General features: G+C 36.7%; 2 protein-coding genes across 2 annotated transcripts in view; one reads left to right on the top strand and one right to left on the bottom strand.

The window, feature by feature from the left end:
• The window catches only part of PPFIA2 (protein tyrosine phosphatase, receptor type, f polypeptide (PTPRF), interacting protein (liprin), alpha 2), a 451,032-nt gene extending 437,229 nt beyond the window's left edge, over window positions 1–13,803 (top strand). The window contains exons 28-32 of the mRNA XM_015571108.1: window positions 3,538–3,713; window positions 4,570–4,638; window positions 8,688–8,847; window positions 9,993–10,084; window positions 12,423–13,803. Coding sequence (XP_015426594.1) covers window positions 3,538–3,713; window positions 4,570–4,638; window positions 8,688–8,847; window positions 9,993–10,051 — 464 coding nt within the window. The 3' untranslated portion in view covers window positions 10,052–10,084; window positions 12,423–13,803. The remainder of the gene's footprint in view (window positions 1–3,537; window positions 3,714–4,569; window positions 4,639–8,687; window positions 8,848–9,992; window positions 10,085–12,422) is intronic.
• A 1,459-nt stretch (window positions 13,804–15,262) lies between these two features.
• ACSS3 (acyl-CoA synthetase short-chain family member 3) overlaps window positions 15,263–21,427 on the bottom strand; it is a gene marked incomplete at its 5' end in the record, with an annotated part of 161,415 nt that continues 155,250 nt past the window's right edge. The window contains 3 exons of the mRNA XM_006774714.2: window positions 15,263–16,651; window positions 17,471–17,646; window positions 17,733–17,832. Coding sequence (XP_006774777.1) covers window positions 16,583–16,651; window positions 17,471–17,646; window positions 17,733–17,832 — 345 coding nt within the window. The remainder of the gene's footprint in view (window positions 16,652–17,470; window positions 17,647–17,732; window positions 17,833–21,427) is intronic.

Genomic DNA, 21,427 nt, shown 5'->3' with positions numbered 1-21,427 from the left:
AGGGATTGGGCCTGCCCTCTGCCACCCGGGAGCAGGCCTAAGCCAGCAGGTCGTTATCTCCTGTGGGTCCCAGACTGTGAGAGGGCACAGGCTGGGCTAAGGGACCCCCCCTTCTCCCCGAGTGCACAAATTTTTGTGCACTGGGCCTCTAGTATAGTTAATAATATTCTAATAATTATGTTTGGTGTCAGATGGGTGAGAGACTTATCCAGATGATAACTTAGTGTTATATAATGTCTAATCACTGTGTTGTGCACCTGAAACTAATAAACTATTGTATGTCAACTGTAATTAAAATTATTTTAAATGAAAAAATAAAGACATAAACACATGAAAAATTGAAGAAGCAGAAGGTTTAAAACTGAAATTAAGAATTTGATTGGTGGTTTAACAGTAAAAGAGAATTTGAATGAAAATAAAAAAGATCCATCAGGCCTGGCTAATTTGGCTCAGTGGATGGAGCATTGGCCTGTGGACTGAAGGGTCCCAGGTTCAATTCTGGTCAAGGGAACATGCCTGGGTTGCAGGCTCAATCCCTATTATCGGGTGTGCAGGAGGCAACCTGTCAGTAATTCTCTCTCATCATTGACGTTTCTATCTCTCTCTCTTCTTCTCCCTTCCTCTCTGAAATCAATAAAAAATATATATTTTTTAAAAGACAAATCACCTGAAAACATGTGGCCTGAGACTTACATGTAAAGAAACAAAAGAATGAATGATATAAAACAGATCATTAGAGACAATTGAACACAGTGAGGAATCTAGTACAGGTATAATTGGAATCCCAGAAAGAGAGATAAGAGAGAATGAGGAAGAAGCAATATTTGAAGATAATGGTGGAGATTTTAGGGGAAAAGCACTGAAAACAAACCACAGATTCACAATACCCTATGCATGTCAAACAAGTAACAAAGGAAAAGGGATGAGGAGGGAATATATCTAGATACATTGTAGTAAAACTGCTGAAAATCATCACCCCCCAAAAAAGAAAAAAATAATAAAAATTTTAAAAAAACACCTTCGAATTTGCCAGAGAAAACTCCACATTACGTTCAAAGGAGCAGCACGAGGTATCTGATTCCACAACTAAAATAACACCAGAGAAAAATGGAATGGCATCCTTAAAATTTTTCTTAAAACTAACCTCTTATCTAAAAACCTATAACTGTATGCCCATCAATAATAAGGTAAAATTAATACAGGTTCAGACAAATAAAATCTGAGAGATTACATTGCCAGAAAATCCAAAGAGAAAATAAATTTTAGAATGACTTATTAAGGCAAAAAGAAACTAATCCTAGAACATTTTTAAATACAGGCAGTATAAGGAGAGTGGAAGGAATGTATGGGAAATTTTAATAATGATAAAAAAGCAATAAATAGTATTGTCTGTGGGATTTGAATTTCACATAGAAATAATATATATTATAGCAACCAAAATGCAAAAGACAAGAAGGGAATACATGGAATTAAATTAAAGTTCTTTGCATTATCTAGGAGTGATAAAAGTACTGATTTTCAGTAGATTATAAATCAAAGATGCATATTACAAGCTTTAAAAGCTAATAGAGTGGTAGAATAAAATAATTTTTAAATGACATAGTTTGTAAAAAGGCAAGGAAGGAGAGAAAAGGAACAAAAGACAGGTAAGACAAATTGAAATATAGTAGCTTTAAACTCAAATATCTGAACAATAGTATGAAGTGAAAGGGAATTAACTAATCTGATTAAAGAGACCATTGAAAAATTAAAACAATTATGTGCTCTTTCCAACCATAAATATAAGGTCATAGAAAAGTTGGAAGTAGAGGCGATAAGCAAGCGCTAAGGAAAGTTGCTGTGGTTTTTGTAATACCAGAAGATAATTAAGGCAGGAAGCATTACTAAATATAAAATGGGTATTTTATAATAAAAGGGAAGATGTGGCAAATTTGTATGCATGTGATATATAGACTTAAAATAGGAAAAGCAAAATCAGATCTAAACATAAAGGTAGATATTTTTGTAATCATAGTGGGAGAGACTAAAAATATTACAAATTCATAAGACACATAGATATAATCAGTTAGTAAAGATATGGGAGATTTGGAAAATAGGATCAAAAATTTGAACCTAGCACTTGCCAGTTGCTCAGCAATTATAGCATCGGGCTTTGGACTGAAGGGTCCCAGGTTGCAGGCTTCATACTCCCCGGGGGCACATGGGGGAGGCAACCAATTGATGTGTCTCTCTCCCTGTCTTTCCCCCTCCCTTCCATTCTTTCTAAAAATAAATGGTAAAAATATCCCCAGGTGAGGATTAACAAAAAATTTGAACCTCATTGAGATGAGGGAACCTCTATGGACATGAGGCATCACTTTATGGCTTTAATGTTATACACAAGAAAACCTCACTTGATTAAATGAATGCATTAAGACAAACTAGTAATGCTTTTGAAAAAATGTATATAAATACACTTTCTCACCTTCCCTTCAAAAAATACTACCTTGCTTTTTGCAGGTAAATTAAATTGGAGAAGTTAAAAACTAATTTCCAAAATCTCCTTTATACTTTTGTAAAAAGGTGTACATTTCATTTAGAAAGAAAAAAATGAACAGAAAAACTTACTTGTACTGTAATAATAATTTATGAGTTTCATTTGCCTTTCTATAGGATTAGGAAAATGTTTCCATTCCTTTTTCTAATGTCTCCTTAAGTTCCTTACATTTTTTTTCCTATGGAACATTCTATTCTTTCTGTTTTAGTCATTGTTATATAGCTTTCTGCCAACTCATAATGGGAAGAAATGGGGGAAAAATAAAATACACATTTATATGTTTTTGTCTAAAAAAGGCATTTATGATATTTTTCCCCAAAGGTTTTAGTTTTGAGAATAAAATTTAATGTGTTTCATACCTCAGTAAAATACTGCTTTTTAAGCTAATAGGAAAATCAGCATGTGATTTGACTGAGTGATTGATTTTTGCATCGGTATGTGATTTTAAATAATAAGTTGCCAAAATAGCAGGAAAGTATCAAATTAGCTAGTCCTTGTTTTATCTTTCTCTTTTGGTCTCTGATTTATTACTTCAGGTGAAAAAAAAAAAGTATCTCCTAGTCTATCTGAAATGTTTACATAGTGGTTCAAAAACACGATGAAGACCCTTTCCAGGTTCTCATTTTGCTCTCTTTACTGAAGCTATGTATCAAGAAATATCCCCATCTGGTGGCAAAAATATTGAACTTCAGATAGACCCCTGGAGCTTCTAAGTGAAAACAAGAAACACAGACATTGTGTTCCATGTGATGGAAGGGGTCTCATATCAGTGACAACAAACTCTTAAAAGTGACAACTTTTTTCTAGATTAAAAGTACAGATGGTTAGTTGTTAGAACAGTAAATACATGCAACCTAAGGGGTCCAGCCAGGTGCATTAGGGAGTGGATAAAGAAACAGCATAAATGCTGACTTGGCCAGATGCCTGTGGCCCATTTCAGCCAGTAGTTTTGTTTATTATGCAAAATATTGCAGCCTAAAATGATGCACTTCTTTTCCTAGATGTGTTGGTGTGGAGTAATGATCGAGTTATCCGCTGGATCCAAGCAATTGGCCTTCGAGAATATGCAAATAATATCCTTGAGAGCGGCGTGCACGGCTCACTGATAGCCCTGGACGAGAACTTTGACTACAGCAGCTTAGCTTTGTTACTGCAGATTCCAACCCAGAACACCCAGGCAAGCCCTCTGAGCGGTAGCGGCAGTGCCCTCATTTACATCACAACAAGCTGAACTTTAGTGGGGGGACGTTGGCAGGGTATCAATGATTCCTAAGGAGATTTAGCTCAAATATGTCACTGGGTCTTTCATTTCAAATATGTCACTGGGGCTGAATTTCTATCCAAAACAATATCATACAACTAAGCTGGAACTCATTTGGAGGTTATGTGGTCCAACCTCGGACCAGAATGCCAGATTCCCCCAAACAGTGTCCCTGACAGATGGCCTCGGTCCCTGCCTCTCTTAGAGGCAGTCATTTCTATTTACATATCTGAATTATACAGACACTTAGCACTGGGGATGCCATGGATTCCCAAATCTGGATAATGATTTGAATCACCGGAGTTCCTTAAAATTTTAAAATAAAACCTGCAACCTGTATCACAGGCCTAATAAATCAGGTATCAAGAGATAAGTCACAAGAATCTTACTTATCTAAAAGTTTTCCCAGTGGTAATCATTGACCAGGTTTGAGAACTTCCTGCCTAGACTTGTGCAAAATTCCTCAGTCTAACCTCACTTTTTAGTTTGTTTTTTTGTATTTCAAGGTTTATAGAAAAGTTTCCATTTCAATAGAGTCTCAAAGTGAGGACATTTGTATGAGGCTATGTCTCTACTGTTCATAGATGAAAGCAAGTTGCCCTACCTTTTATTTATAGGTTAAATTTACAATGGCTTGTAGACATGGAGGAATAAAAACTTAAGACTCCATAAATGAGACAGGGTTTGGAATACTTTCTCAGATAAATATAATCTCTGTTTTTTTAAATGCAATGTGGCTTCAGTGTTGGTGACTGTTATTTGATGTCAACAGGCCAGGCAGATTCTTGAAAGGGAATACAATAACCTCCTGGCTCTGGGAACGGAGCGGCGGCTGGATGAAGTAAGTCCTTATCTCTCATTCAAAAGGATCTTGTGAGTACAAGCAAAATGGCCTGCAAGGCATAGTACCCCAAAATTAATCAGATGCTTGCTCCATGGATAGGATCTAGAATTTCCCCCAGTATTGTTCCTAAATATTACATTTTATTACTCATTTTATTTTTGAAAGAACTTCATGAATTCATAAATGTTATCATATCAACAGTTAGAACCACTAAGATGTAATTCAAAACAAGACTGTTTTTCATGAGCTGTGAATGCAAAATAACATTAAGCGACAGTTTTTAAAAATTGTAAGTAATGATAACACCAGTCCTAATAAGTTTAGCTTTTAATAAGAAATGTGCTTATTTCTTAAATATCAGTATATCTTCACAGGAAATTTTAGGATATTAAAATGAAGATATGAGTCTTTGAATAAGTGGGGAACTTTTCATAATATTAGGTAGCAATATTGAGTCTTCCTTAAAAACATAATAACATTTTACCAGTTGTAGGATTTGAGTGTAAGAATCCCTCTACATCATATATGCATGTTTTAAATGATTTGAAAAATAATAAAAATCTAAGTAGCCTCCTGAGGTGGAAGAAATACAAGGGACCTGGCACGGTAGCTCAGTTGGTTAGAGTGTCATCCCGAAATGTCAAGGTGGCAGGTTTGATCCCTGGTCAGGGCACATACAATAAACCAATAAATTAAAAAATAAGTGGAACAACTTTATGTCTCTCTCTCTCTCTCTCTCTCTCTCTCTTTCTGTCTCTCTCAAATCAATACATTAAAAAGAAAGTGGGTTTTTTAAAAAAATAAACATAAAAGAAAGAAATACAAGCGATATTAGCAGACTCTGCTTGATAGTCACTGTGAACTTTAATAGCCCTGAGTTGTACACTGTCTCTTAGGAAGCAGTGAGGAAACGTGAGCTTGAAGAGATGCATACTTGTGTGACACAAAATGCAGCTCTTTCTTGGCTACAAAGAAAAGCTGATTAAAATAGTTTTGTGAATGAACCCAGAAAACTCTAGTGATGCAATGATTCCACATCCAAATGGACAGGGCCGATGATCTTGTTATTATAAAACCCAAACTGCCTTTGTGGAGGAGATTGTAGGCCAGTAAACTCTATAGCCCTGACCTCAGCGAACTCCCTATAAATTCATACTCCTGTCCAATCAGGATAATGAGTAATATTTTTTTTAATATATTTTATTGATTTTTTACAGAGAGGAAGGGAGAGAGATAGAGAGCCAGAAACATCGATGACAGAGAAACATCGATCAGCCGCCTCCTGCACATCTCCCACTGGAGATGTGCCCGCAACCCAGGTACATGCCCTTGACCGGAATCGAACCTGGGACCTTTCAGTCCGCAGGCCGACGCTCTATCCACTGAGCCAAACCGGTTTTGGCGAGTAATATTTTTTTAAAGCCAGTTAATATTTAACTGATGTTAGTTGGATAAGTAGATTGATTATCTTTTAAATCCTTATTATTAATTGCTGAATCAAAGATAGTGTGCATACACCAGAACACATTTTTAAATACAACATTCTTCTTGCTTAAAAGTTGCAAAAGCATTGTAATAAAAAGTACCAAGGGCCTGTCATGTCGCTGCATTCTAAAATGCAGACTGACCTGAAGGAGCTGTCTGGTAGGGACATAGCCTGGGTGATTGATAGAGCTGCTTCCTGAAAGTAACAAGAGGCGAGTTCTGAATGGAATGTGATTATCTGCCTTTAAATCATACAGCTTCTTCTTATTATTGTTAAAGACACAGCAAATGATTTTACCATTCAAACCTTTTGTTATTTTCTGTCCTAGCTTTTTGTTTGTTATTTGTTTTTGTTTGTTTGTTTTGTTTTGTTTTTTCATGTTTTTTTTTCTTTTAGTATAAACAAATGAACTAAACAGCTTGTCCACAACCAGAGTGGACTTGTTTCTGGGGTTGATCACATTCAGATTCAACTCAAATAATTTGAGAACTCATGTGCTGATTTCAATTGAGAGGATATATTTTAACCTCATTTCATAGATTTTTTTCCCATGATGTTGCTGCTTTATTGTTCCCATTAACTTTCTGCAGAAACTACGTGGAAAGAGCAGAAGTCAAGAATCATAACATGATTTAAATTATTAAATATATGGCTAATTTTTGAGCCCTTCACTCCTCTGTATATATAAAAGCCTAATATGCAAAGTGTCCCCTTGGGAGTTCCACTGACCAGGAGTTCGATCGCTCGCTATGACGTGCGTTGACCATCAGGAGGCGGTGCAGAATGAAGGGAGGCCCTGGCTGGCAGCCGGCAGCTGCTAGGGACCCTCCCCGTGCACAAATCTCCTGCATGGGCCTCTAGTACATTATAGGAGTTGTTATTCCTACAATGGAAAATAGTGTTACGTAGAACTGAAGAATATCTGTGTTGATGCAACAACTTCTCCAAGACTCAAGAAGTCAGAGAGGCCACAACTGTGAAACGTTGCTTCTTTTCTGCATTAGTGAACATTTGGAGATGATCTAGGTCAATGTAAAACCAGACAGAGGAGGAGTAGCAGACATTTCTCAAACTGTAAAATGTCTACCCAATCGAAACAGAATTTAGCTATTGATAATAAGAATTCTAAGAGAGCAGTTGATATATATCATTAAAAGTGATCTTGTGTGTCACTCAACTAAATTCACTATCTATGATGAAGAATCCCTTATAGTGTTACTTATTTATAACAGTGATAATTTGAGCTGAATGTCAATCATTCCGTATGTTAAAATGAAGTCTCCTGAGTTAGTGGGTCAACCATGCATACTTAGCTATAACTTCAGGAAATAGACAGTCCTTCCCTAGATGAGAAACTTAGTAATATGAGAAGATAAGATCTATGTAGGATGGCTAATATTTTCCTTAGAATTAGATACAAAAATGATATTAATTAAATGCTAAATTACATATTGGTGCTAATCAATGTAGAGAAAAGAATTGTGTCTGTGTAGGTACTTTATGTATGCACAGAGAGGGCAAAAATAGTATCATCCATATATAATAGAATCAGCAACTAGAATTACATTTATAAAACAGCAACCAGAGTTATGTTATGCTTTTAGTGGCATCTAAAGGGAACATGCATTTATTAAAATGATGTTGCCCAGGCTGCACAGATTTCTCAACAAATAAAAAATTAATTCTGTATCAGCTAAAATCTAACATGACAAATTGAGTTTCTTACATAGAATATGGGTTATAGTATCCAATATGAGCCAGGCTGTATCAAATATAGATTCCTATAACACATATAACTTGTACATATAGAAACAACATTTATAAAATAGATATTCAAGTATATGAGCCAATACTTATTCCACTAAGTATATTGTTCCATAAAACCAGTTTGCATAAAGTGCAACAAAGTATAATTTTTGGAAAAATGTTGGGATTTTATTTTAGGTTTTCAAAGATGTTTCCTTTTATAGATGACAAACCTTGGATTTGAAATCATGAAAACTTTACAAAAACATTTGTTTCAAACTTCCTGCATTTTCATTTTGTAATCAAAATAAAGCATAACATTATATATGTACTAGAGGCCTGGTGCATGAAATTCATGCACTCGGGGGGAGGAGGTCCCTCAGCCCAGCCTGTGCCCTCTCACAATCTGGGAGCCCTAAGCCATCATTCAGACATCCTTAGCGCTGCTGCGGAGATGGGAAAGGCTCCTGCCACTGGCTCTGCGCTCGCCAGCGTGAGCCTGGCTTCTGGCTGAGCAGTACCCCCGCTATGGGAGCGCACTGACCACCAGGGGGCAGCTCCTGTGTTGAGCATCTGCCCCCTGGTGGTCACTGCACATTATAATGACTGGTTGACCTATCTACTGTCGGCTCTCTGGTGGTCAGTGCATGTCATAGCGAGCAGTTGAGTGGCCTTAGCATATCATTAGCATATTACGCTTTGATTGGTTGAACAGACGACCAGACACTTAGCATATTAGGCTTTTATTAGATAGGATACTTGATGGGCTGAATGTAAATAATCAATGTTCCACGTTTTAACTCTGTACTGGCAGAGCGATGACAAGAATTTCAGGCGTGGGTCAACCTGGAGACGGCAGTTTCCTCCCCGTGAAGTGCACGGAATCAGTATGATGCCTGGGTCTTCAGAAACACTGCCGGCCGGGTTCCGGTTAACCACAACATCTGGACAATCAAGGAGAATGGCGACGGACGGTACCGATGTTTTGCATTTCTGCTTCTAAAGTCAAAAGCTCGTTTAGCAAATGCTAGTATCATTCTCTGACCTTGCATAGCTTTTCGGAATTGTTTTCTTGAGTTGGTTTGCTCTGCTTGAAGTTTGCTTTGCTTTCATCAGACCAGACTCTTTTGCAAACTGCTAATGCATGAACTCATGGCACTTTACTTACATTTAAACAATGATTTATAATATCCTAAAAGAAAAAATGTTCACATCTAGGAAGATTAATAAGCATCAGCATGATTTGTGTTTCTTTTCTATTCCTAAATTAAATAATTTGTCTAATTAGAGGTAGTAATTGGAAATTAACTCCACTGTCATCCACATATTTGAATATTTCAAGTTTTATATGTCATCTTAGGAACTCAGACTCATCAGATACTCTCACCTTTGACCGAGGTAGAAGGCCGTAAATAAACAAGCACAACCATGAGAAGAGAATTAAACAAACACGAAACCAACAGTCATTTCCCAATGAGCACTTCCTTCTGTGGACATTAGAATGGTGTTACCTACTTTCCAAAGGAAAATAGCCATTCCGGAGGAGAGACAACTAGGCATGCAGCCACAAAGTTATTTCTGTTTGATAAGCATTAAAAAATAACCCCACTCTATTATGGCAATCACCTGGAACTGTTTCTTCCCAAGTTTACAGTTATCATGGCCTTTAAAATTCATTCCCACATAAACTGTGACCTTTGATTCACATGTTTTCTAACTTGTTAATATTATGGAACATGCTAGCAAAATTTATGAGTTATTTAACATGATTAAAGTTAGTGTAAAACCCCTTCAGTACTCTGAAGGGAAAACACCCACCCTACTAAATCCTCTAAGAGCCATCTTTGCTTTAAAAACCGAAGTGCCCTGGGGAGCTGCTCTTGTGGCAGATTTCATCTCAGGAGAAGGCACAGCTTGAAAGCTCAGTTGAATCGCGTTGGAATACATTTTCATTCGTAACTTGGTCTAGCGAGAAGGAATGTGAGTGGCTTATATCTGAGAGAAAGAATGTCTACTGATAAGCTCAGGCTCCCTCTATGCAGGGAAAAGGAATCTTTCTCATCTGAAATTCTGTACTCAATCGTCCAAGTCCCTCTAAAGCCCTTTTCTCCGTTTGCAGTTGCCTCTTCAAGACTGCAGAGGTTAGACAACTCCACTGTTCGCACATACTCATGTTGACAAGCCACTCAAAGGAGGCAGCACTGACTTGCTGTGAGTAGTTTTCCTTGGCTGACAAAAACCAAACCACCACAAAAATGGAACCTACATAGACTAGTAAATATACACAATACTCTTTGGTACGGCCTAGCAGAACAGAGGTGAGATAACCCCTTTGAATTGCTAGAGGGTGGAAAGGAATCTATATCTTAACTCTTCATCTAGGATTTTCTATCATCATCTGTCTGCTGTGGTTCCAGGTCTGTTTGTTTGTTGGAGGCCTGTCACGATCTTAGTACACACCAAGGGGTTGCTACCAGTCTTCTACTGTTTAGTAGCATATTATATTGACGCTCATGGCAATATTTATTGATGAGAGTTTGGCGCTTACAGAAAAATACACTTTTAAGTGAGTATTTTAATAAGGGAAGCTGAAATACGCAGGGAGTGATTTTCAGAGTCAAATAGTGGCAGAGACAGGAAAATGATTTGGAGACGATTTCATTTTAAAAATAAAAACATGACTGAGAACTTTGAACTTTTAGGATCCTGTTTTTCACCACTGTGATTTATATTTGTTGAAATTAAATATGAATTTTAAGTGTCTCAGGCTTAAAGCATTGGGACAGAGTTAAATGACTTGGTAAGAATTGTGGACAGGACTAACAGAAAACCTTGAAATGTAATCATAAGGTGTAACGCATGTGTAGTTACAGAAATACTAGTTGGTGGAACTGACTTGCAAATCTATACCAAAATGGAGTTTCATTAGCAGTCTTAGAAAAACTGGCTTCCTAGATTATAAATGTTCCATGCACTCAGAGGAGGAGGCCCCTCAGTCTGGCCTGTGCCCTCTCACAATCCAGGAGCCCTAAGCCGTCATTCGGACATCTTTAGCACTGCTGTGGAGGTGGGAAAGGCTCCTGCCACTGGCGCTGTGCTCACCAGCGTGAGCCCGGCTTCTGGCTGAGCAGTGCCCCCCCTATGGGAGCGCACTGACCACCAGGGGGCAGCTCCTGTGTTGAGCATCTGCCCCCTGCACATTATAATGACTGGTTGACCTGTCTACTGTCTGCTCCCTGGTGGTCAGTGCATGTCATAGCGAGTTGTTTAAGTGCTCATAAAACATTTTTTAACCTAAAACTGTATATTACCAAAATACTTTACCATTCACAATGAATTAATATTTTAGAAAAATACTTGCAGAGCAATCATTAGAAGAAAATGTATGCACAGAGAAGGGAGAGGAAGCAGTCATAGGCAGAGGAACAGCTCATCTTGTGCCGTTTATTCATCGCCTTGAACGAAAAGCTCCACACAACTTATTGTTGGTCATTGGGGCTTAATTTAGGAGCTGATATGTTGCCTTATTTAGGTCACTATTTGAAGCTGCTGATGATAAAATAAAAAGCCTTCAGATAAAAGATTTAATTTCAGAATATAAAACCCTAACATTAAAATTTTAATTGCAGTATGCAATTTGGCATCTAATTGGGCATGATCTAAAGTATATAATAATTTGGCTAATTTGGCTAAATGAGAAGCTTTTTAAAATACTGTTTGGAATAGCTTCTATATATAACAGAATTTTCCCAGAAATGAATACTTCACTAAGTTACAAATGTCTACTTAATATGTTGAGTAGTGCTTGCTTTTTAGCTCTTGACTGATGGGTAGAATAACTCTTTAACTATTTGCAATCTGTATTTTGTGCATGGCATTCAAGTTCATATTTTCTAGTTTTGACCATTCAATAGGAAAAAACTCATTTATCATAGGTTAATCTAGGACAACCAATTTTTATTTTGACATAACATTAGCCACTTTGTTATTAAAATAATTTAGAACATTATTATTTATTTTGTGTCAGGAATAGTAACTGTGGACTTTTCCTAAAAATATTATGATAGGCAAAAGTCCATGATGCTACATCTCTGATGCAGATCCTTTAAAATGTTATTTATTATCATTATATTACTGTCATAATTAAACCAACGTATCTCCAAAAGAGCTCTAAAATACTGGTGAATGAGCTAGAATACAAATCTATTCCAAGGAATAGGCCAACTATGCCCAATTTATTATTAAGCAAGCTGTAAATATTTCAAAGGGACTGCTGACATTTTCTTTGAACACCTTTTTTTTTTTAATATTCCCATCATACTTTCCACAAAAGTGAGCAAATATTATTTGTTAAGCTTGCCTGCACAGAATTGGAGAAGAGCAAATGTTCATTACATACAGCTGTTGGTTACATCCTGGATGAATCCTGTTCATTATCTCTTAGGACAGGAGGAGGCAGGCTGCATGGTGGTGGCCTGTGTAATGGGGTAGGGAGACTTTTCAGTCTGGGACCTTTCAGTAAACTAACGCTGTCCATTGAATATTCTAGATGTCGTCTTTTCGGTCTACCCTACCTAAAGTGCACTACCATCCAAGAAGACGAGCAGTGAACACCTTTGTGAAAACTGAATTCTAAGGAAATAACCACAAGTAATGGTTTATTAAACTGAAAATGTGATTTTGGGGGGAGTCAGATATCATGTTTGATTAGTTCACTACAGTTGTAAGAAAATGCTTAAGTCATTTGAATAATAAACATCATCCACATCATAACTTCTGTACAACAGATGCTTTTATGAAATGGAGCCACCTGTTTTTTCATGTTTTATTGTAATATACTAGGCATTTATGTATTACTGTGTATGTATTTCTTTTTAAATGTGTAAGTCTTATGTAAATGGATATAAATATGATTTTTTAAAAAATAAAATATATGGTTCATGGAGTCTCAAGTGCAAACATTTGACAATACCAAGTACTGTTTGTATTTTACCATTCCACCATTTTTACAGTTTTTGAATTATAACAGTCAAATTGGTATGTTTCCTGGAAGCATGTTTCATGCCTCCACATGTTTCACCTTCAAAGTCTGTCACTACTTAAAGCTGAAAACCTGCCTCTGATCATGTAAAAAAGAATGATTTAACCTGGAACTGGAGCCAAAAATAGACCTTTCAAGGCAATCAGGGATGTCCTCTATCTTTAGAAATAGCACTGTGATGGCTCGATCTCCTTTTCAATACAAGACAAAACCAAACTGTTTACAAGAGTCAAAAAGATTATTTAAAAAAATTTATAAAGAAAAAGACATTATCTTCTCTTGTTACCTGTGGACCAATAACTTTTTTTTTCTTTACTGAGAACCACATGTCCATTCAAATATCTTGAACCGCCAGCAAGAACTGTTCAGTGAATGTCAACCACTGCAAAGTCCCAGGCTCGTTTCCACTGGAAGAAAACAAAACCCCGCAACCCTCCCCCTTTGTCAGTGTGCCAGGACAATAGCCAGTCATGTCTAATGTTATAAGCTTTTAGCCGAGATGGCCTTGTTTCGACTTCCCTGAAGTCAGTCTTATCAGAGGAAAGAAATGAAAGACAGAGTGATTAACATATATAGTGTATAAAGTATAGAAGAGTAATCTCTTCCCAGTGGCTTTATTTGGTGGTGTTACTGTTGTTTATTCTTTGTTTATATGGGAGATTTCAGAGTAAAACCTATTTAAGAATACATTTATCTATCTGCTGATTTTCTGCTGTTTGATCTTATTAAGTGCAAGACCTGTCATTAGTAATTTCATTTTTGTATTTGATTTGCTATGTTTGCACGTACATTACATTTGTTTTGATGTCTATTTTTGTTTAAACAGATTCAGTCATAAAGTAATGCTAACAAAAGCCCTCTCCATTGTCAATAAAAAGAATACTTCCAATTCTCTGTTTAAGCTTTGTTTTCTAGTCACATAAATCTGAACAATTTACTGGATATCATTCTTTTAAGGAATCTCCTCAAAAGTGAGTCAGCCACAAGGGGGAGTACTAAACTTGCTTATGAGAGTGATTTTACAATTTTCTGAAAAATGTTGCCTCGGCAGAAACAATGGAAAAGAGCTTTTAAAGCTCATCTGAACATGGGGATGCTGATTCACAGAAATGAAATATGATATAAAAACTATGATATTATAACAATATAAACTACATTTGTATCTACTCATACAGGATTTAATCACAGAAGTTTCTCCCCTTTAGAGATCATAAGCAAGAAATAGTAACCATTTATAACAGACTCAAATATATAGGGATAAAAAAGATCCATCTATGTGTCTCAAAAGCATAAAACACTCTTTAATTTATAGGATAATATCTTTCAGATTTGAAAATCCATTTAATCCACTTAAAATTCATTTAATGACCATCTAGCAATATTATACATTTTCACATAATTAATAATCTAAGCCTTTACAAATACAGTTTTATATAAACCAAACTGTTTTTTAAATGCAAAACAGGTCTTAATTGTATATACCCAATATATTTTCATGGGAAAAATAACTTGAAAAACACTTCTATAGATTTTAAAAGAAAATCTTTATATTTTAATTTTTCCAATGTCTTACAGTAAAAGAATTATGAAAATATGAAAGAAGGTCATGCAGAACTTATTTCATCAAATTTAAATATGACTGCATTTTTAGTAACATTATATTGTTATTTTTAAAGGTACATTTAATTCAGAATATTTTAGGTACTATGTAGTAAAAGTGCTTTATGATATAAGTAATAAAGTAGAAATTTCCTTTTTCTCCCCAAATTTTAAGCAATCTGATGACGTGAGTGTCTTTCTGGCCCCATAATTATTAGTATGAACGTGACATCCTCTGACCCTGCAAAGGAGATATATATTTCCTCAACCAGACACAAGAAAAAGCTGCTTTCCCAGTCTTGTGCATTGTCTTCTCACTCAACTAGAAGGCAGCTCCAGCCTGCACGCTGACCTTCCCTTCCGATGTGATTACCAGGGAAAATGTGCAAGAGATCAAAGTTGTAACCTTTACACACTTCTTGCCCCTGTGTAATATACCTTGAGTTTATTATCCCTGGCAAACGATACAGTTTCAGCTAAAGAATTTTCCATCTCAAATTAACTGAATCTTACATGAAAAAGTAAGGTAATACAATTAAATGCTAAGATATAACAAATGGATTATTTGTTAAGATTACAGATGTGATAATGGACTAAATGTACCCAATATAAGCTACACCTTAAGAAACCCAACAGTTTCAAATTATAAACTGAATGTCTGTCTAGTTGGTTTAATTGAGGCTACTAAAATAATTAACAAAAACAACTAGATGAATATAGTTTTTCAGATGTAACGATCAAAAAGCCAATTTAAGCAAATAGGAATTTATTTGAAGAAGTCATTTATTTGAATAGCCTATGGTCCAGGTAAAAAGCACACGTTTTTAAAATGTCTTTATACAGTTTGTAAGCAATTTTATACAACAGACAAGTAAATATTCTCCTTACCTAATATCTCTGACATATATTTCATGTACCCAGACTATCATATTAGGACAGCTATTCTTCACAACGATGTTCCTGATGGACTGAAAGATTAAGGAATACTTTGAGTACCATCAAAGACTCAATGGGCATGGTAGATTTTTGTGTTTAAATGAATTCTTTGATTACTGATAACATGTCCAACTCTATGTAAACCAAATATTTAATTATCCATATTGTCTACTCTGATTAATTGGAACATTATCATAAGCTTATTAACAAAGATTCATTTTTCAGTGTTTTAAAAAATATATCAATGGTTTTATACAAGTTTAAATGCAAAGATGTGTTTGAATAGCACAATATTTTTAGTGCGTCATTTAAAAATCAGAGGTTTGGCATAAAAATCTGATATTTTTTGTTTCTCTTACATAATGTAAAAACTTCTACATTTCTTCCTGAAAAACTTTTTTTTTTGCCAGTGTACCCCATTTCATATCATTTCCTTGTTTCCATAAGAAGCCGGAATCAATAGGTACAGTCCACTAAGCACCAAAACAAGAGGAGGGGCTCCAAAAAAACCTCCACTCCATGACAGAGAAAGGATTCAATGACCTCCAGACTCTTGGCCAGGCACAGGATTCCCTTGACTAAGTAACAAATGACCTGACCCCAGAACTGTATCCAGGAAGCCAGCCTCCCCTCAGGAAATGACAAGACAGAGGCAGCTACCTAGGAAATCACCGATTAGATGATTGCCATGCATGCGGGCAACTCAATGACATTAGAAAACTTTCCAAATTTCCATAAGAAAAATTGTAATCATTTTTTTTTTTACTTCAACTTGAATTTTAGGTTTTGGGTCAAAGCTGCAGATGCTTATTTTTAGGAAGTGGCTCTATATTAATGTCACTTTCAATCAAAATGCTTTTGGGGGAGGTACAATTTTTAAAAATCATTCAGTAGATACGTTTTTCTAAAATAAAGTGCTAGGCAACCTATAATGAGTCATGTTATAAGTAATCGTAACATTGTAAACATGTTACAATGCTAATTGGGTCTAATCAATTGTAATCGAGTTCATTTTTTTAAGACCACACTTCACAATTCACATTTCAGTTTGCAAGTAATTTCGATGTAAATAGTTATTTCTGTGAAATAATTCAAAAACCTTGACTCCAATTAGTAAACTGACTCAAAAAAAGTCATGATGCTTGCTTTAGCACTTCTTCTATGTGCCTAAAAATGCTGGGGTCTTCGATCGTAGGCGTGACCTGAAAAGAGAAGTGGAGGTATGAGTGCACTTCCTTAAAACCCTTTCATTCATTTCATAATTAAATAATTACATGCAATGTTGGATTCCCCATTATCTTATAATACTCATATATGTAAATGTTCAAAAATAGGGAACTTTGAACCTAATATTTTAAAATGTCCCTCAGCTTTACAGAATGATAAAACAAACTGTCCTGTTAGCAAAACTAATGGTCCTCAGTGCTACTTTCTACAGAATTCCTCTTGAGACTTTCTATGTGCCTCTATAAAAATAAAATTTTTTTTGCACTGGCACTACTCTTCTATTAAAATATGTATATCTCAGTATGTACAATATGCAGAAAAATTTTAAAAATTCATATGCTTGGATCAGCCTAAAGTTTCCTAAAATAATTTTCACTCAATACAATTAGCATATGTATCAATGCAAAGAGTTAAACAGTTATTGCCAGCCTTAATTACTTGCTTTCTCACAAACAGCCATTAATGAATACAATGAAGGAAAATGTAATTCAATAAAGATTGCATTTCCACAAGTTTGATTGGATTTAACTAACATATTTACTAATAGTAATATTTTCACACACTGATTCTTATATTCTCAAAACATATGACTTTAATCAATCTGTGGTTCTCCAAATTCATGATTCCTACAGAGTGACTATGCAATTTCTCACTTAACATTTTAAAAAGTGCTATTATGTGTATCTTAGGGATGCAATTCATACTTGAGAACCATTTTTAAGAACTTTGCTGATGCCAAAGAAATGGGGATAAACCATTTCAAAACTCAGCATTAAACATCCGTGATAATTTACCTTATAAGGCTTGCCATTGACAAGGGCAGACAGAGCTGACCGGGGAATTTTGCCAGATCTAGTTTTGGGTAATTGTTTGACAAAAACTGCATTTCGAAAAGCAGCCACAGGGCCAATGCTCTGTCTAACGTGCTTCACAATTTCTTCCAGCACTTGTTCCTCAGTTGTATTGATACCTAGGGAGAAGGTCATATGGGAAGCAGCGAATTAACCTTAGTTAATCATTCAGGGCCCAAACAGTCAGGGAGGACAAAGCTCTCACCTTTTCTCAATACGCAGAGGGCTAAGGGGACATGCCCTTTCAAAGGGTCTTCCTTGCCAACAACAGCGCAGTCAGCCACGGTGCCATGGGAAAGGACTGACTGTAATTAGGAAAAGCATTCATTTAGTGCGTGTGTGTATGTGTGTGTGTGTGCGCGCGTGCGCACGCGTGTGTGTAAATTATTTTAACTGGGAAACTAAGTACATGTTAGATAACTCAAAAACACGTATCTGGCCGAAACCGGTTTGGCTCAGTGGATAGAGCGTCAGCCTGCGGACTGAAAGGTCCCAGGTTCGATTCCGGTCAAGGGCATGTACCTTGGTTGTGGGCACATCCCCAGGAGGAGGTGTGCAGGAGGCAGCTGATCGATGTTTCTCTCTCATCGATGTTTCTAACTCTCTATCCCTCTCCCTTCCTCTCTGTAAAAAATCAATAAAATATATTTAAAAAAATAAAATAAAAAAAAACACGTATCTGTCTTTGTGAAAATTACTACTAATTCACAATTCATATCTTACTACTGGTGTGAATGATTAGGATCCCCATGGTAGTCACTCACTAAAGGCTGACAGTAATTAAGACAAATTGCTTAGTTCACCTGGAAAGTAAGGGATTTGTTTCTTCATCTCAATTGGTTATTAGTGAAGTCAGGGAAAATATGCCGGGGATACCACAGGTTAAGCAATTGCAACAGGTCTCTGAAAACAGACAGGCTCGTGGTGATTTGGCTTTAGTGGTGGCAGCCAAAAGCTCACCTATCAGGAGTCCATGGCAGCCCCAGGGCTAAAGATGCAGTGCTTATATTTTTGCATTTGTTACTAAGCAAAGACTAAAGCATTTCTTTTCTTGAGTGACCACCCAACCAGAGAAGACTTTCCAAAACAAGAGACTGGACATGGAGTGAAGCCCTGACATCAAGGAATCACATTGTCCAGGAGCCGTTTTCCTATGCTCACCCGAAGCTCTCAGTGTCTTAAAGAACAAAGCAGCTACCTATCTGGAATCACAGGAACCAGCTGAGTAACCACAAGAAACACAGAAGCTGAGGGTATAAAAAGCCATTTCTGCTGTGATGGGATTTTAAAAACTGAATATCCAAAAAGTTATTTTCTGAAAAAGTAATACATATTTCAGTGACTGCAAATCTCTAGGGACTAGACAAAACAGTGAACAAGATACCAACAGTTCATTTAGAAGTTCTCATTCTTTCTTGCAGTCATTCATTCAACAGAGATTGACTAAATACTTCCTGTGTTCCAGCCACTGCACTAGATTCAGTGGTGAGCAAAAATAGGTAGAGTGCGGTCTCATGGTGCCTATGACCTAGTAGGGGAGAGCAAAATTAACAACCAAGCATAAATATCTGATTATCATAAATGTCTAAATATAAAAGTGTAAGGGCTTTGGGGCATTAATCTGTTTTTATATGTGAAATAAAGCAAAAGTAATCAAATTGGCTGAAGGACATGGATGTCAGAGAAACTTTCCCTTAGGAAATGACAATAAGCTCAGGTCTAAAGGATTAGTAGACATTGATTAGGCAAAGAGGAAGGAGCCCTAGGGAGGACGGTGCATGTACAGTCACACCTGAAAGAAACCAGTGTGGCTGGAAAGCAGGCGCACGGCTGAGAAGATGAAGCTGCAGAGGTGGAGAGAGGCTGTGCAGACTTCCAACTGTAGTTTTGGCAGCACTGGGAGGTAATAAAGCACTTTCAGGAGTTGAGGAAGAGATGCAAGGTCAGATAGATTCTTAAAATTCACTTTATATTTTAGAGTAGTTTTAGGTTCATAGAAAACAGCAGAAGTACAGAAAGTTTCCATATACTAGTACCTCCCTCTCCTGTATATGAACAGCTTTCCCCACCATCAAAACCCCTCACCATAGTGATATATTTGTTACAAGATGAACCAACATTGACACATCATGATCACTTTAGTCCAGTGATGGCGAACCTTTTGAGCTCGGCGTGTCAGCATTTTGAAAAACCCTAACTTAACTCTGGTGCCGTGTCACATATAGAAATTTTTTGATATTTGCAACCATAGTAAAACAAAGACTTATATGTTTGATACTTATTTTATATATTTAAATGCCATTTAACAAAGAAAAATCAACCAAAAAAAATGAGTTCGCGTGTCACCTCTGACATGCGTGTCATAGGTTCGCCATCACTGCCCTAGTCCATAGTTCACTTTAGAGTTCACTCTTGGTGGTGTACATTCCATGTGTTTTATGACATGTACCCACCATTACGATATTTTTCAGAATGGCTTCACTGCCCTAAAAAAACCTGTGCTCTGCCTATTATCCCTCACTTCCCGCTAACCCTTGGCAACCCACGATCTTTTTACTGTCTCCAAAGTCCTTTTCCAGAATGTCCTGTAGTTGGAATAAAACAGTAGATAGCCTTTTCAGATTGGCTTCTTTCACCTCAGAGTGGATTTTGAAAAACACAAACTTGTTTCATGTGAAGAATAAATAGAAGATTGTTAAGAGTGAGTATCACAGTTTGCAGTGAAACCACTTAAGAGGCTCCTAGAATAGACCAAGGATATCGTAGTGGGACTGAAGATTCTAGTTTATTTAGAAGTAAAATGGATACAGGTTCTAAATTGGATATGGAGCATGAAGAAGTAGAAGGGTTAAGAATGATTCTGTGCATTTGGTTGAGCAGCCGGTTGGATAGTGATGTCATTTTCTAAGCAAGAAAATGCTACTGAGGACTAGGCGTGAGAGGAAAGTTCCTGTAATAAGTCTTGGAGACTTCCTGAAGGAGTGTTGAGACATCCAAGCCAAAGCAATTGGAGCTGAGGAAGGCTCAACCTGGAGATGAGTATTTGAATAGCATTAATATTAGATGCTAATGAAGGCTGTGGACATGGACAAATTTGGGAGAAAGCCGTGAGAGAAAAAGAGTGAAAGCCTTAATTAAGGAGCTGCAATAGCAAATGGCTAGAAACACACACACGCACACACACACACACACACACACAGAAGCAGATAAACTTAGCTAAAAAGGCACAACCAGACAGAGAAATCAACAGCATCTGGGACATTTCACTTTCAACTCCCAAACTTTCTATGAAGAAACCTTTGCTCTTTTGAGTAAGCCAAACAGAAAATGAACGTTCTCTCCTCCGAGCTCCTGGAAAACTCAATGAACTGCTAGAATGTTTGGTATAAACCTGGTGTGCTACCTTAGACGGCCCTAATTAAACATACAAATCAACCTTTCTCCTCTATCCTATTGTTAGCATCCACTTTGAAATTTTGAGTTGCAATGGTTCTCATCCACACAGGTTTTGACTTCTATAGTGTGGAGAGTAGAACTTGTTACATAAATAGTTTCTATACTACATGTTTTGTTAACTTCATTGCTAAGGTAAATACATCCATGCCCTCTTTCCATTAGCTGGGCCTGACCAAAGTGCATACTCGACCATGCGATGCCATATTCTCCCAGTGCTTCAATATGAGCTCTCCGATGCTTCCAGCAGCTTTCCTGCCGGGAGCCGGTCCATCCTTGCTGTTTCAAGGGACCTGGCATATATGGCATACTGTTCTTAATATGTTTGCTCACCTTCTTGGCACTATGTGTTTTAACCAAGGTCACCTCTCTGAGAAAGGTTGTTTCCCCAGATAGGGATTTTCCCCTGAAGTTAGGGAGGGAATAAACCCCTTAATTAAGTGCCAG

The sequence above is a fragment of the Myotis davidii genome, unplaced genomic scaffold (genome assembly GCF_000327345.1).
Source record: "Myotis davidii unplaced genomic scaffold, ASM32734v1 scaffold26, whole genome shotgun sequence".
Taxonomy (NCBI): domain Eukaryota; kingdom Metazoa; phylum Chordata; class Mammalia; order Chiroptera; family Vespertilionidae; genus Myotis; species Myotis davidii.
Note: the sequence above shows the minus strand (reverse complement) of the source record. Positions and strands in the feature narration are given on the sequence as shown.